This window comes from Anser cygnoides, chromosome 8 (genome assembly GCF_040182565.1).
Source record: "Anser cygnoides isolate HZ-2024a breed goose chromosome 8, Taihu_goose_T2T_genome, whole genome shotgun sequence".
Lineage (NCBI taxonomy): Eukaryota > Metazoa > Chordata > Aves > Anseriformes > Anatidae > Anser > Anser cygnoides.
The window spans coordinates 3,255,174-3,270,728 of record NC_089880.1 but is presented as its reverse complement, the minus strand read 5'-3'; the positions used below and the strand labels follow the sequence as shown (position 1 = coordinate 3,270,728).

Genomic DNA, 15,555 nt, shown 5'->3' with positions numbered 1-15,555 from the left:
GAGACCTAGGTTTTCAAACTAAATTTTTAAAGCTGGAAGATGTTTGTCTAGGTAACTGATCCACTATGTGCAATGAGTAAATGTCAAGGTGAAAATAAAACCTGTTCCCCCATCCACTGCATAATCCATACATTGGAGATTTTCTCATCCCTTAAGTAGCCAATAAAATTTAACATCAGCAGCTAATTATTCTAAGTGTTCGCTTTAGACCCTACTTAAACTTCATGTTTCAACAGGGAAAAAAAAAAAAAAAAGAAAGAAAGAAAGAAAGAAACAGGCAATAAATAAATAAATACAAGGAAAACTTTTATCAGAAATCTCCTGTAGGCCCTTTTATGAAGCCATGTGAAAATATCTGCTGAACTCATTAACTGTCTTCATTATGTATGTAAGAATATCAGATATTCATAGATAGGTAGCTTTCACTATATGATCTAAACGGTATGAATTCTTGCAAAAATAAGATCAAGAATAAAATACAATATGAGCAATAGCTCAAAATATCACATATAATTCCCAAGGAGATTTTGCAACATTTACGTATACATGCAACATTCCAAGATAACTGATAGGACTGCAAAACAAGCCAAGGAGAAATTCTGAGTCATCTTCTTGTTTAAGTTAAATAGTTTGCAACTTCTGTAGATCTCCCTCACTTTTTTGGACTGATTATTTGAGTTTGAGCTCTGCTATTGAAAATCACTCTCCACCTCTTGTGCTCAGGTTCCATTCTTTATGTATATGAAAAGTCCCAAAGAACAGCAATCTACTCTTTTCTTTTTTTTTTTCCACTACGATGAACATTTTCAAAGCCTACTGGACCTCAGAGGTTTTATGGTTCTATTCTCTTTGCAGGAAGAGTATTGATGTAAGGGAAAAGAGAAAGAAGAAACAACAGCCAATAACTGCATTTTCAATGAGATAGCTTGCTTCTGAAAACAGCAGAAAAAAATGATACCATCAAAAAACAAATAAACTGAATGATAGAAGAAATTTAGCAAGAGGGAAAAGCAGACATAAAGACTTGGGTAAAAAATAAATAAATAAAAAGTTGAGGTCAATAATTTATCAAGCCCAAGCCAAACTGCAAGTACAAAAGAAAAAAAAAAAAGAAAAAAGAAAAAAAAAGAACCAAATAGTCAGAGGTGGGTTGAAAAGAAGAAAGGAGGTCCTACTGCAGGGAAGAGGAAGATGAATTCCCCTAAACAAAAACTTTTGTTTATAAAGACACTGAATATTTTTGTGTGGTGGCTGTAAGGAGCTTCTCAGGCAGAGAAATCAGGTTAGCCTCTTTCTCACACCTTCACTTGAATTAAACAAGACTGAGAAAGACTGAAGCAATTAGAAGAAGGTAGCTGATTCATGACAGTCTTACAGTCTGAGCATCTCTTTAGAAAGGAATGTTTTAACGATAATGAGAAAAACAGCAGTAAGAGACATCCACAAAGAAATAACAGAATACCTGGGTTTTGCTTGAAGTTAGGGAACTTGCCACCCTATAAAGGGATGTGTTGTAAAGTTTATTATTAAATGACCCATCTATAACATTTTGTGGAGAAAATCTGCCAGAAAGATTGAGAATATTTATTACAGAAGCTGAGTGAAGCTTACTGAAAAAAGGTGACTTATCTGATACCCTTCCCTGATCAGGGATTCTCTGCAGAGAGAGGCAGATGAGCTCAGACTTGAGTGATTTATCTGTAGCTGTCCAAGAAGTATTCACATTTAGAATTACAAATCCCAAACAGTCTCCAGGCAGTTCTGTCTTGGCTGACCCCCTGGACAGAGAGGAGAATACATTCTGTTAGTTCAGACTGGGATATCAGGGGAGTGGGAATGGTCAGTACTAATAGCTAGGACCAGCCCAACTCCAGTTCTCAGGAACAGTGGAGAGGTGTGCTCAAAAGCTGATAGCACCTGAGAGATAGCTGTCCTTGGAACAGCTATGACCCTTGATTTGGCTGGCTGTATTTTTGGAGGGTTGCTGCAAATTTCCTGATGCCTGCTCAGAACTCCCTCATCTGTCTGATCTGCTGTTGGGTTGGTGATATGTAAATTCCAACATTTGTTTAAATTCTGCATGCTGCCAAAACGCCTTTTTTATAGACGTAAAAACCCTCTGTGGTTATCCAAAATCTAATTTAATTTTTGGATGGCTTTTCCCATGGCTTTTCTCTTCATTTTCTCTATTTTTCAATATTAATTGAAAATGCATACTTTGATACTCAGCAGTGTTGTTTCTTCTTTTCTTGCTTTTCTGCACTATCAGAACTCCTGCTATATGCAGATATATCCTCTGGATCTTCTATTTTCGGTTACACTTCTGCACTGCTCCCACATATTTATTTGCGTTCCTCAGGTTACCTCCTTATTACTTTAATTTTCTTTCCTTATATCATTTCTGTGGTTTGCTTCTTAATAATTTCATTCATTGTCTTTGAGGGCCTATGGCATAATATTTGGTCAGCATTTATCTGCTTATTTTATTTATTCCTTTTTTATTCCACAGGTCTTGCTGTGGTTGCCCTGTTCAGTAGTTTACACGTTCTGACATAGCTTTGTTTGTCAGATTAGGTAGGGCATGGAATATTGTCCCACCTGTTGGACAAACAGCCATAGAGTTCCTCAAGCTTAAATTCCTTATGTTTGAAATTTTTCACCCATGTGTGTCACTGGTATGTGTATGTGGTCTTTTGCACATACATATACACAAGTTTTTTTATGTGGATGCTATCAGCATCCAGCTGGAAGCCAGCCATCTTGGGAGCCCTCTAGCCACATTTAGTCCAGTGCTGTGCTTAACCTGTAAAAGTATATTATAACCTATAAAGTATATTGTGAGGCTATATTGGTCTAGGCACAGCACTATTGTGCCGTAACAGTGTACCATGTCTTCCCGGCCTGTATCTAGGTGGTTCAACAAAAGTAGCTTGGGCTCGCCTGCCTGCAAAAGACCAGGTTGTCATAATCTTCCTCATAAACTTGATGTTGTTGCATATTTCAGGTGGAACTACGCGTGTGTGCCCCATAATTTATGACTCCGAGTCTGCTTCTCCAAGTATTTGCTCCAACATGAATCACAGTAGTAGCCGCTCATGCTGGGTAGCCCATAGCGATCCCTTCTCTGTCACTGTACCTCCGAGAATATTCTCATCACATCTGACAGTTTAAGCAAATTTCAATTAGTCTTCAGGTGTGGGGAGAAATCCTAGGGTCAACCCTTCTCTTTTCTTCCCCTCTCTGACTGTCAAAGGACTGCCTCAAGTGGTTTTATAATGACTGCTATTGCACTAGCAGCCCGTAAGAGAGGAAGGGCACTCTGTTACTGCATATAAAACTAGAATGATGGTGTATTCCAGATCAGGGTTGATTAATATCACAACAGAGTTACAGTAATTATGGTGCTGTTGTCTATATTAACATCTTGCTGGTTTGCTTGTCTTTTATCATGACAGCACGTTAAGCAGAAGTTTGTGTGAGCTGCCCATGGTGTCAACTACTTTATTTTCTCTTGTAGCTTTGTTTTATCTAGAATATATCTCTTTGCAAGAATAGCAAGAGTTACTTATTTTGATAGACTGAATAGTTCTTTATCAAACAGCTTTTTTTCGCCATTATAGTACCTGTTCATCTAATCATAAAATACCTGTGAAGTTCCTTAGGTTTTCATGAATTTAGTTTGAGCTATTATCAGTATCAACTCTGTAGTATTCCAGTTCAAATCATTTCCTGAAACACATGCTAGCATATTAAACAGAACCATATCTAAACCGGAAAATTGCGATATATTCCTGCGTTAATATTTTGCCTTTTCTGTATGTTGACCGTTATATTTCAGCTCTCTATTTTTAATTTGTTTAGCTGTTTCCAAACCCACTTCGTGGCTACCTAATTTCTCTGTTTAAAACTCTGTTTTAAAGCCTGTGTCAGAGGCCTACTGAAACATAAAATTTACCAGTTAATTATCTGGTATTTACTGCCTCACAGTCTCTATCCAGAATTGTGATAGATTCAGGAAGCAAAATTTTTCTTTACAGAAGCCATATTGAATTACGTAGTAAAAGTTCATTTGAGTTATTGTGTAAGTCCCCTAATAGCTAGTACTGCAACTTTTTTACTTACTTTGCTGAAACAAAGCTTAGAGGTCCCAGGTTGCTAAATCCCAAGACACATTTAATAAAATTTTTAACTATTGCTAAAGCATTTGTAATCTTTAGATATAAAAATTAGTTTTAATGAGATTACATATTTTTGTTAGGCTCTTTACTTTAAATTAACCTTGGCCATGTACTCTCTGATCCTGCTGACTTATTCTTCTTTAATATATCTGATTTTTTCTAACATTTTTCCTTCTTATATCTCAGTCTTTGACAGCACCTCACCTTTATTACCAAAAAAGACCAGGTGGAAGGCGGATATCTCCCCAGTAGAGATACGCACTGATATAGACAGACATTTAATTTCTTTGCAACATTTCGTCCCCTTTCTGTGCTCTCATCATATCCAAGGAACTCTTCCAAGTAACCCCCTTTTATTCCTCAACAACTGCTGAATCCTGAGAATTACCCAAACACCAGAGATGATGAACAGATGTAGTACTTGGGATCGAGTTCATAACCTTGCTGTATAAATGTCAGATGCTTTGTTCGGAGGGGTGTTTTTGATTACTTGGAGTTGAATCAACTTCAGCGTTTGTATCCTTGCGAATGCTCCCTCAGAGCCATGAGGACTGAGGTCAAGGCCTGTCCTTGGGACAGACTGCTATCACAGCAAGCAGGTCTCTACTTCTGGTAACCTAAAGATTACCCTGTTTTCCTTACCTGCTGTTGCTGTCAGCTTTGAGTGAACCTTTCTCCTGAACACGGTGTTTTGTAGTGAATCAAAATGTGCAATAAGAGGACAAGCATGTGTGTACCCTTTGAACTTGCTATATGAGACAGTACCTGCACTGTCTTATGGGTTTCTTAAGAGAGAATAGAATAGGATTGTGGTGGTTGGCATCTCTGGAGAGCATAGACTTTTAGTGTGGTCTGCATGAATCTGGAGACAGCAGGTCTACAAGGAGCCATGCCTGAACTGTGAATTGTATTTACAAATATAGGTTTACTAATATGATGGCTAATGACACGCTAATCACCATTAAATGCTTGATATATGAACATTAAAAATACAGCTATAGTAATAAAAGTAGCATTGTAAAAATAATATCCTACTGAACAGATCTGTTCCTTGTGTATACTCAAAACCACATCTGCTTAGCTTAGTGACAAAATGAATTTTTTCTGTACTCATTAGTAACATAAAACTAATGGATTCTGCTCTGATTCTCTCCATAGCAACTGAATTCCCTGCCAGTTCCATTTACAGGACTAAATTCCTCTCCCAGCTCATTCACTGCAGTTTTGTTGAGAAGAGTGGGACAGCACAGCAGTAATCAAAACAAGTGCTCTAGGTCCCTGTGATTGCAAAGGTGTAACTTAGGGCAAAATTTAACTTCTAGATTTTTTCTTTTTATTGCTGCTGGTAATGTATAAGCCAGAAAGCACACAACTTGACTTTCAAAACCTGGCTTCTGTTTGCAGGTTTGGCAGTTAGGGAAAAAAAAATTATACTGTAAACAGTGCAAATTTGATCTGGAGGCCATTGAGATATACTAAGTGTGGAATCCCGTAGTGCCATTTTAGCCAGTTGCTTTTTGGAGTGAAACTGCACTTTAAACTGCGAAAGTTGATTGTCTTGCTGCACTGTTTAGTTTGTTCTAAACATTTATGATTTGATGGGAACAAGAAACTCAGAGATATATTGAGATGCTTTAAAAGAGTGCACCTGCAGAATATCTTTTAAGTACCAGTACTTTTTTAGTCAATGAAGACTTAAAACTTTGCAAATGGCTAAAGATACAGATTTTGCTTGAGAGTAATAAATGATTAAAAGACAAAACATCCAACAGTGTAAATGAGCTATAAATCATTGACACAGTCTTTTGAAATTATTTTCATGCCTCCAAAATGTCATCAACCTCCCTGTTTGGGATTCTAGGTCCCCCAAAAGTGTGTTTTGTGAGCTGCAAGGAGTGAGACTTTTAACAAATTCAGAAATCACCATGTCACATGCATTGTTTTTGTTATTCCCTTTGTAAGTTTATAGATGGAAAAATCTGTTTTGATCATGTTCTTCTAAGTAACCACTTCCTAAGCTTATCTAATGGTATCCTAAATCTTGGACCGTCTCCCTCCTGTCCCCCAGCTGCTTCTCTGGAAGGCCATTAACCACCTCACTCCTTTCCTATTTAAAAAGTCTTTTCTAATTTTCAGCTTTAAATTTATTCATGTCTGGCTTATAATCATATGTTCCTGTGCCAACACTGTCGTTTATCTTAAATAGCTCTTTTCCCTCCCTGATGTATATATAAAGAGACATCATATTCCTGTTCTGCCTTCATCTTCCTAGGCTAAACATCTTGTTAGGCTCTTTTTGTCTTCTCTTGTAAGAAAGGCCTTACATCCCCTGATTATATGAGCAGCCCTTCTCTGCAACCTGCTAGAGCTTTGTTTTCTTGTAACATCACATCCAAACTGTATTTAAAGAATACAAATGTGAATCCAGCACCTCCCTGAGAAAATTGTTAATTACCTATGCTATACAAAAGTCTGCCTCTGTTAGATTAAAAAGCTTTTCACTATCAGGAATCTCCCCATGTAGATCCTTTCAAAACACGAAAAAGCAGTGGAAAGCTACATCACTGTTTGTTGCACAGGTTTTATATCATTTCTTTAAATTCTAAAAGAGAGAAGCACGGTACCATACTTGCAGACAACAACTGCATTTGTGGCACACAGTGCAATGTATGGGAGCTGTTATACACAAGAGAGAGGCTTACAGGATACTTAGTATTGCTGGCAGCAGTAGATCACAAAGAAAACTTAACAGGTATGATACAGACAAGCGTACATGAGACCTGAAACAAGCTGGAGCTGCTTTCAACAACTACAGTTTTTCAACAGATACAGAAGACTGCAGAAACTTCAGAACTGCAGCACTGCAGCACCCTGAAAACTGCAGAACAATTCCCAGTAAATCCATGAACTTTTCTGAGTAAGAAAAAGAAAATGAAAATACAAGAGCGTGAGCAGGTCCTAAGGGATTACATTTAATTGAGTTACTGTAGTTCATCAGTGGAGGCATGCTAAAGGGCTGTGTGTTCAAGCCTAGCCCTTTGCAATAGCAAAGCAAAAAGTATTAGCTTAAACACTTTCATAGTAGTTAATTGACCTTTTACAGTGGTTTAAGCAAACAGATTTTACTTCAAATTTGCAGTGAATTTGGACCATGCACATAATCAGCTTGCACAGCTTTGTTGATGAGTGCTAACTCATTAAGCTGTCATAACTTGCTCACTTGCAGTCATCTGTCCACACTAGTCATGCTGCCTTTAGCAATGTGCCATAGATGTTTTATGCTGGAAGAGCATTAATGTTCTCTATGTGTTGCTGAGAAGAGCTGGAAGGCTTTTAGCACTGGATGAATGCAACCAAGGTATTTCACTGGATGAATGCAACCAAGGTATTTCACATGTAAGCAAGTTAGGGTTTGGCACAGAGAAAACATTTGAATATTTTTGGAAGAAGAAAAGAGTATACTTTCCCTATCCTTCTTCCTGGGTTTAGGATATGGCTCAATTACCTACATTAGCTGTCATTAACTGCAACTTCATAGGTCCTACCACTGCTCCCTTATTCCTCTTTGTGGCATAGGAAGAATTAGTGATTTTTTAGTGTGTTTGAAAATAAGGCTGCCCAAAACAACATATGCAATGAAAACTTAAGGTACTGGTATCCAGATCTTCTTCAGTTTTCTATATGAGAATCAAAAACAATATAAAAGATTGTATATGACTATAAATTATACAGGTTAAACGTAGTATATTAGTAGACATTTAAAATACTTGATATCCACTTCAGTACACTTTTTTTTTTTTGACTGATAGGAGTAAGGTAAATATTGCTTCTTCAAAAATATTGAGAAACAAAATATGAAAATAAATTCTTATCATGTTTCTTGGCAATGAAAGACCAAAGGTAAACACTTTGAAGCTTATAATTCTAGGCAGACTTGTCTGTGTCTCATATTTGGCTTGATCTTGAGCATTTTTCAATTGACTTGGATCAAATTCTGTAATGAAAATCATAATGACTTCTTGGTTTATTACAGTAGCATGTCTTTGAAGCCAGTTCTGTGCTCCTAAAATTCAATAAGATTTTTGAAATACCTAACAGTTATACCCCTTTCTAAAGCACAAGTAGAATGTATTGTTGCATCAAATAACATGCATTTACTGAGCTTGACTTTATTTTAACAACGTAGAATGCCGCACCTAAAATCTAGCTTGTTTTGCAGCATGAGAACTGCTATTAAAGCCTCCTCAGAAAACTCACAAAATATCCAGGCCAGCAATACCATACCACAGAGTGAATCCTTTAAAATGCAGTGATGTTCACCACCTGTGTTACAATTCCATTAGTTAAACTGATTTAACTGAAGAATAGTCATAGTCTGAAGGACCTGGGACTTGGCCCATCTCTGCCATTGAATTAGTATAGTTGAACTACCACTGAACTGTGCAGTTTTGCTTTATGTGAAATGCAAATGATTTGCATCAGGTAGTTCCTCAACAACTTATTTTAGAAGGTGTCTTCCTCTTGTGGTATGTAGCTATATTCTGTCTGCCATGCAAATTTGTTTTTGCAGCACAGATGTGTGAGGTTGATGCCACAAACTCTTCCCTGTGAAGTTAAAAGAACTGAACCAAAACTTGCAGGATTAGACCTACATCTTATTTCTGTGCAATATTTGCAATAATCTGATGATCTTCATGTCATTTGTGCATCTTTCTTACTACAGAGAGAAAAGCAATTATTGTTCTCAGTTTATTTGATCATGTTGCTTTCTTTTCTTGCTGTGAGTTCTTAAATCTGTACTAATGAGAAATGACTAAGGATGATCAGATTGTCTGTAGCATGTCACTCCTGTTTTGTGCTCCATTTTATTCCTTTAAGCATCACATAATAATGGACAAATTAAAATAGTACATTCAAAGGTGTTACACATGTAACCTTTTCGTATAACATATGTGTATACAGACATATACCTTTAGAGTTGCTTACATTCAAAATGTACCTATGTGGAGCATTCTTTGTATTTTAGAGTATGTATGAAGGTTGATGGCTTGGAAATTTATAAGAAAAATCGTAAACATCTTCACAATACCTGTCCAAATTTTCCATGTTAAAGTACTGGAGAGTGTTTCTCTGCAGCTATAGAAACAGCTTAGGTATCCTCTAAATGAGTCAATAATTTTTTTTTTCCCTAGGATATAATTGGAAAAGCACTGCAGTATATTGGAGCATATGGTGAGCTCTGCAACACAGAGCAAGTTGTGGCTCTGATTGACGAGGAAATGTGTATCAACTGTGGCAAATGTTACATGACCTGTAATGATTCTGGCTACCAGGTAAGAGCACAGCTGTAATTAGCAGGAAGGCACAATGAGTTATCTTTCTGCTGCTGGGAAGAAAGAATCCACCTTCTGTTAATGAGCAGGTGGTAAAAACAGATGTCTAAAATACTGGATTTGAGCCCCAGCATGCTCCCAGGCTACGCTGTGCAAGCCCTGCCTGAGCCGTTTGCACAGCGCCCAGCACAGCTTCCTCTGGATGGCTGTGCAGAAGGGTGACGCTCTAGGTCACTCTCCCGGTATGTCCCTAACTGTGAGTGGGAATGGGCTGCTTCTTACAAGGAAGAAAATGAAGGAGACCCATGTCAGATGCCTATAAATTTTGATGATTTTCAAATACGTGAGGGAGAAAGGGAAGAAGGCATCCCTTCCCATCAAGAAGATACAGGGAGGCAAGAGACGTTCTTGTGCCAAAAACTGTTAAAAGAAACTTAGTCTTTGTTCCATCAGCCTAAGCAATTTTGAGTTGGGACTCCTGTTCACATCAAAGTATGTATCTGATTTATGCAGTATGGTATTGGCATTTTTATATACCACCGGTTTCCATGTCCACTGGAGTTGATGAACTGGTCTGTGGGAAGAAGGGCATCACAGGAAGACCCATGTTCTTTTAGAAAACCAAAGTAAAATCTAGAATAATCTCCATGGAACTTAGTATGCATTAAACAATAATGTATACACAATTTTTTCCATTCATCCCAGTACAAGAACAGTTTGTCAGAGACAAATACTTTAACTGAGCAACAAGTTTCATCAGAACACCAAGACCTTTTGTTTATCCTTAATTCAGTCTAATCAATATTAAGTCTGAAGTCTTACTTAACTACATACTGCCAAAGAAAGAAGTCTTCCTATTTAAAATCAGCTCCCACAATTAAAACAACCATCAGATCAAAGGTAGACTTTTTTTTCCATCGATATGAAAAAACTAGTGCTGCATTTTTACAAGATTAGACGATTACTGTAGTCTTCATCTAAATTTCTTCTTGACACTGTGATCTTCACTGATTCTCCTTCCATTAGATTTCCCAGCAATAGGAAAGATATAGCCCTGGAGAGCAAAGGACTGTGTTTGTATTTAGTGAAACCTACTTTTCTGTAACTGGAAAAAAAAATCAGCACCAAAAGAACCAAAGCTTAAAACCCCAGGAGGTTTTTTAGCACAAAAAAAGTGTTTTTCCTTAATTAATTAAGGAAACTGCAAAGAAAATAATTGCAAAGAACTGCAAAGAACTTCTTAATTGCAAAGAAATCAAAAGCCCCCCACACTTCAAAATATCATCTGCTTTGTGCTTATCTTTGTTTCAAAAAATCCATGCTGTTATGCAGACCTACCACCTTGTAGGACTCCAACAGAAAAGCTTTCCTTAACTCGAAGGTAGCACTGTAGTCCTGAATTCCTCTGTCTCTTTGAACTCTCTTTCAAGATGTGCATTGTTGTTGGGGAGAGAGGAAGGAGTCCTAAATACTCACAAGCCAAAGTTTTCTTTGTGTTCGAGCTAAGCTAAAACTTACAGATTCAGGGCAGTTAGTACCTGCTCCATGCTCTTGCCAGCTGCTACAGCAGCGTTTCAGCACCCTCCTGGTGGTGAAACCCCAAACGCAGCAGATGTGCCTCTGGACCCAACCTGCGGAGCCACCTCGTGCGCTCCCACCTCCCCTCTGGCTGCCCCAGCTGCTGGCAGTGGCTGGGGAGGTTTGCTAAGGCACCGCAAGAGTTCAGCTTTCAGGCCTGACCTTTCCTCTCCAGAACTCTTTTAAAAGTACGTATTCATTTTTTTTATTACTATTTTGTACCTTTCCAGGCTTGCTTCTTAGATGTTGAACCTTTTGTGGTTGTGTGAAGCTTTTGGTTTTGCTTTTAATTGCCATTTCCCATTATACCAGCAGCTTATTTCATTGAGACTTCAATTGTTATTTCACATTCAAATACACTTATCACACTAATTGGTAATGAGGATTCACTCCATGGAAATGTGAGAAATAAAGCAAGCTCTGCCTGCCTGGAACTCAGATATCCCTTTCAAAGATTTGCAAAGGAAAATAATCACAGGAGGCACAGCATGCTGTGTTTTTCTCTACTTTTTTATTAAATTAGATTGTTTATGCCGTGCTGAAAATAAAAATCAAAAGAGTGGCCGGTGGTGTGTGCAGCCAGTGCTGTGCTGAGGCCACGCAGGCATGTCCCGGTGTCCCCCAGACCAGCAGACCCGGCAAAGCGGCGAGTGATGAAATATTGTCTTCATGTGGCGGAGGAACATCCCTCTGGGAGTCTAAACATCACAGGCCGAAGTCAGCCTTTTGTAGCTGCTCCTCGTGGCCGTGAGCTTTTGCCAAGGTGGAATTTCTGATTTTGAAGGGCCAGGGGGAGGGAGGGGTGGTTTTGTTCCCTGCCACTTCACCAGTTGCTATAGCTGCAGTGCAGAACCACACCAAGATGTCTCCAGCCACTGCAGCACAGGAAATGCAGGCACTAAAATGGGAGCAGTTCTGACCTTTTCCGTGAGTGACATCAATAATGTTTATTCCTGTTCGCAGGCTATCCAGTTTGATCCTGAAACCCACCTGCCCGCGGTTACTGACAGCTGTACAGGCTGCACCCTGTGTCTCAGCGTCTGCCCTGTTATCGACTGCATCCGCATGGTTTCCAGGACGACACCGTACGAACCGAGGCGCGGGCTGCCCCTAGCCCTGGGCTGCCCCTAGCCCTGGGCTGCCCCTAGCCCTGGGCTGCCCCTAGCCCTGGCCCCCGCGCACTGAGGTGATCCGATCAACAGCTGATGTGAGCTGTACACTTGTTTGATGTGGCTGATTCGCTTTCTAATTAATCCTTGAAATCTACTCTTACCAAAAAAATGCAATATTGGGAGCCGTTACAATGAACACTGTTTTCCAATTATTATTTTTACGACAATTAAGTTCTGAAATTACAGAAAGGCAGCAATTAGTCGGTTGTAGCTGTCAGTTGTCCACGATTTGAAATGTAACTTTTTCCTTACAATTCATGCTGTAATTTCAAAAGTCCTCTGTAGACTGTTTAATCTCTATGTAATTTCTGGCTGTAAATATAATTAAGAAGCCATTTTTAATGAACTACAAATCAATGTACAAGCTAACTGTTTTCAAGGAGGCATTTTGTAATTAAACATTACATTTAGTTTTAAAAGAGTTTCTTAGAAGATGTAATTAACTACACAGCATTCAAATAAAGCAATGTTGCTTCTATTTTTCCATGGGAAGAAATGAAAGGGAATTTAAAACAGGATTTAAGAACTGGATTAATCACTTTCAACTACTACAGCATATGGTAGTGTATTTTTATAATCCTTTCTAATTCTTTCTCACACTAGTCACTTAATAGAATAAATTTGCTGTGTACTGACACATGCTGGACTCTTCAGATTTGTATGTTGCCTGGGTAGCCTGATCATTACTTTTTTTCCCCCAGTGAACACTCATAACATCCATCTAAAAATAGTTAAACTGCCTTATTGCAAAGCCCAGGTTTCATTTCGGGATTCTGAGAAGGGACAATGTTTTTTCTCCAAGCTCATCCTCTAAACAACTTTCTAATTGTGCCAATTAATGTTCCAGAATGTACACGTTACAGGTCAGAGATCTGATTACGTGCAAGTGGAATACACACCCTGCAGGCTGTGTTTGCCAAACACACACGTATAGGGCAAACTGGCAAGATGATTTCCCCCAGTGCCAATTCTTCATACTTAGCGGTTATGTATGGTTCTAGTAATTTCACAACCAAAAAGAAATACAGATTTGTCTGTCTTACTGAACAATATCTCAGTATTAATCCATTTTTCATTCACAGTAGGAACTTTCTAATTTGGACGTATTGCTGTCTGCTTTACTCCACTTAAGAATATAAAGCCTTTGGTTTCATAATAACAATAAATGATCTATTCATTCAATTTCTTATACCCTATATTGCGATCAGCAAAAGCTTTGATTAAAAATATGCCCTAACTTTCATTTGCTGGTTTATGAATTGTGCACCAAATTATAAATAAATGTCGAAAGCAACTTGTTGTATTTCTTTTTTCTTAATTTACTAACAGATTTTTCTTAAGAGACTTGTCAGGTGGTGTTTCATGTTCTCTACTCTGCACTCCAGGAATCATTAATGAGTTAATTCATGTGTACATTATTCTATTAATTGCCTACAGTGCAGAATATAACATCCTCTTTGCCCCTGGATGGCATCTCTTTGTCTTCCTTTGACTTGTCTTCCCTTTGCATCCTTTCCCCACGCGCACACACATATGTACACAGTTTCCCCCTCTAACATTTTGAAGTGTCAGCTCATTTAGTATCCTCACTCCACCAGCCTGGTTTTGCTGACATTTTGGGCTCACCTGATGAGATCCACTGGCAGGCCCAAGCCCAAAGCTAATAGCTTTCTCTTCACACTTTAATCTTTCTCCTCATAGTTGTACATTTTTCACACTCAAGTAGTAAGAGATAGTTGTACTGCTTAGAAAATATTTGCCTGAATCTTGTTTAAATCTCTTGGCCTTCTGGTAGTTTCTTATCTTATGTGAGTTATAGGAGACTCACAGTAAGAACAAACTGCTTTGTGACTGTGAGGGGCAAAGTTTGGAGGGTCTCTGTCTTTTCTCTCTGAGAAGCTGGTTGTCAAGCAGCATGCCCTTGAGTACGGCAGAAAAAAATCAAATTCAGATTTTCTGCAGGTAGCACTTTACGATCTCAATTAACAGATGCAAGGAAAAGCAGCTATTTTATCCCAGGCTATCAACATCTACTTCTTAGTTTGTATCCTAACACAAACCCCAAAGGTGAGAGACGGTGTGTCACCTGTGGCTGAACCTTCCAGCTTCTCAAGGTCCCTCACCGCTGTATTGTCAGACTTGGTTACCTCACTATACTGAACACTTAACATCTGGTAGCGTGGCTTCTTTTAGCTACAGGACAAAGACGAGAGACCTGATTTAAGTGGCTAAGCACACGTACATTTATATCATCAATGTAGCAGCAAAATCAGAGCTTTTCCTATGATATTCAGTATTCTCAGGATATCCAGTGTTCCGAAGTAGCTATAAAGCAATCTATAGAAGATAAGGGACATTCTATGAATCAAGTTTATGATCAAGACTATAATTTGTTTTTAACCAAAGAAGAAGTAACAAGTTATATTGTTCAGGTTTCTCTCTTGCCACCCACCCTCTCCCCCACTCCTCTTCCATCAAGCCCATTAACAGTTTCAGGAAATGCATTCCCAAATGAATGCGAATAATTTCTAACTGACAGTCAGCAATAAATCTGTGTGTTGCTGGAACTCAGAGAAATGGCCACACTTAGGGCTCCTGCAGGTCTTAAGTCATCAGAGTAAGGCAAGGTGTAAACAGGTGTAAACATGAAAGACCTGGGTTCCATAGGTTTATGCATCCATCTTGGCGAACCAATTAAGCACATTCAAGACCCAAGGAAACAAACCAGAAAAATCTGGTCTATTTTCCAAATGCTGTAGCCAGTTATTAAAAAAGGGGATATGAATTTTAAAAGTGTAAAAGGTTCCAAATTAAGCTCATATATTTCAATGATTTAGCTGCATATTTAAGGAATTATGTATTATTAAAGACATGCTGGGTTGGATCCTGCAACCCTAACCCACACAGTGTTTAGACATGTTGATCTATTGATCACTATTATAAAATATTGTAAACTGTATTTGACAAATTAAATTATGATAGAACTGCCATAGCTTCTCCTGCTCTGCCGCACTAGCACATTCTTATTCGCATCATATTCCTGAACAGAAAAAGCTCCCCGTGTTCAGTGCATGCTCTGCAGTCCAAGAAATACTTGAAAAAGCTGCCAAATCTGCCTGTGAGAATCCCAGTGCACTCATACATGTTCATTGGAAAAAGAGATGTTTTGCCTTGCTAACAGACTATACAGGCAGTTTGGTTTTTGGCCTCTAGGCTGAACATACATAATATCTGCAAGGAACTCAATTGGCAAAGATAATAGCTGCATTTGAAAAATGACACAGGATTTTTAAA

At 38.4% G+C, this 15,555-nt stretch overlaps 1 protein-coding gene across 3 annotated transcripts in view; it reads left to right on the top strand.

The window, feature by feature from the left end:
- Positions 1 to 13,555, top strand: part of DPYD (dihydropyrimidine dehydrogenase) — a 352,519-nt gene extending 338,964 nt beyond the window's left edge. For all 3 annotated transcript variants that reach the window (XM_013186603.3, XM_048067133.2, XM_013186607.3), the window contains 2 exons: positions 9,371 to 9,511; positions 12,053 to 13,555. In XM_013186603.3, the coding sequence (XP_013042057.3) occupies positions 9,371 to 9,511; positions 12,053 to 12,220 (309 nt within the window). In that variant the 3' untranslated portion in view covers positions 12,221 to 13,555. The remainder of the gene's footprint in view (positions 1 to 9,370; positions 9,512 to 12,052) is intronic.
- Positions 13,556 to 15,555: the final 2,000 nt, after the last annotated feature.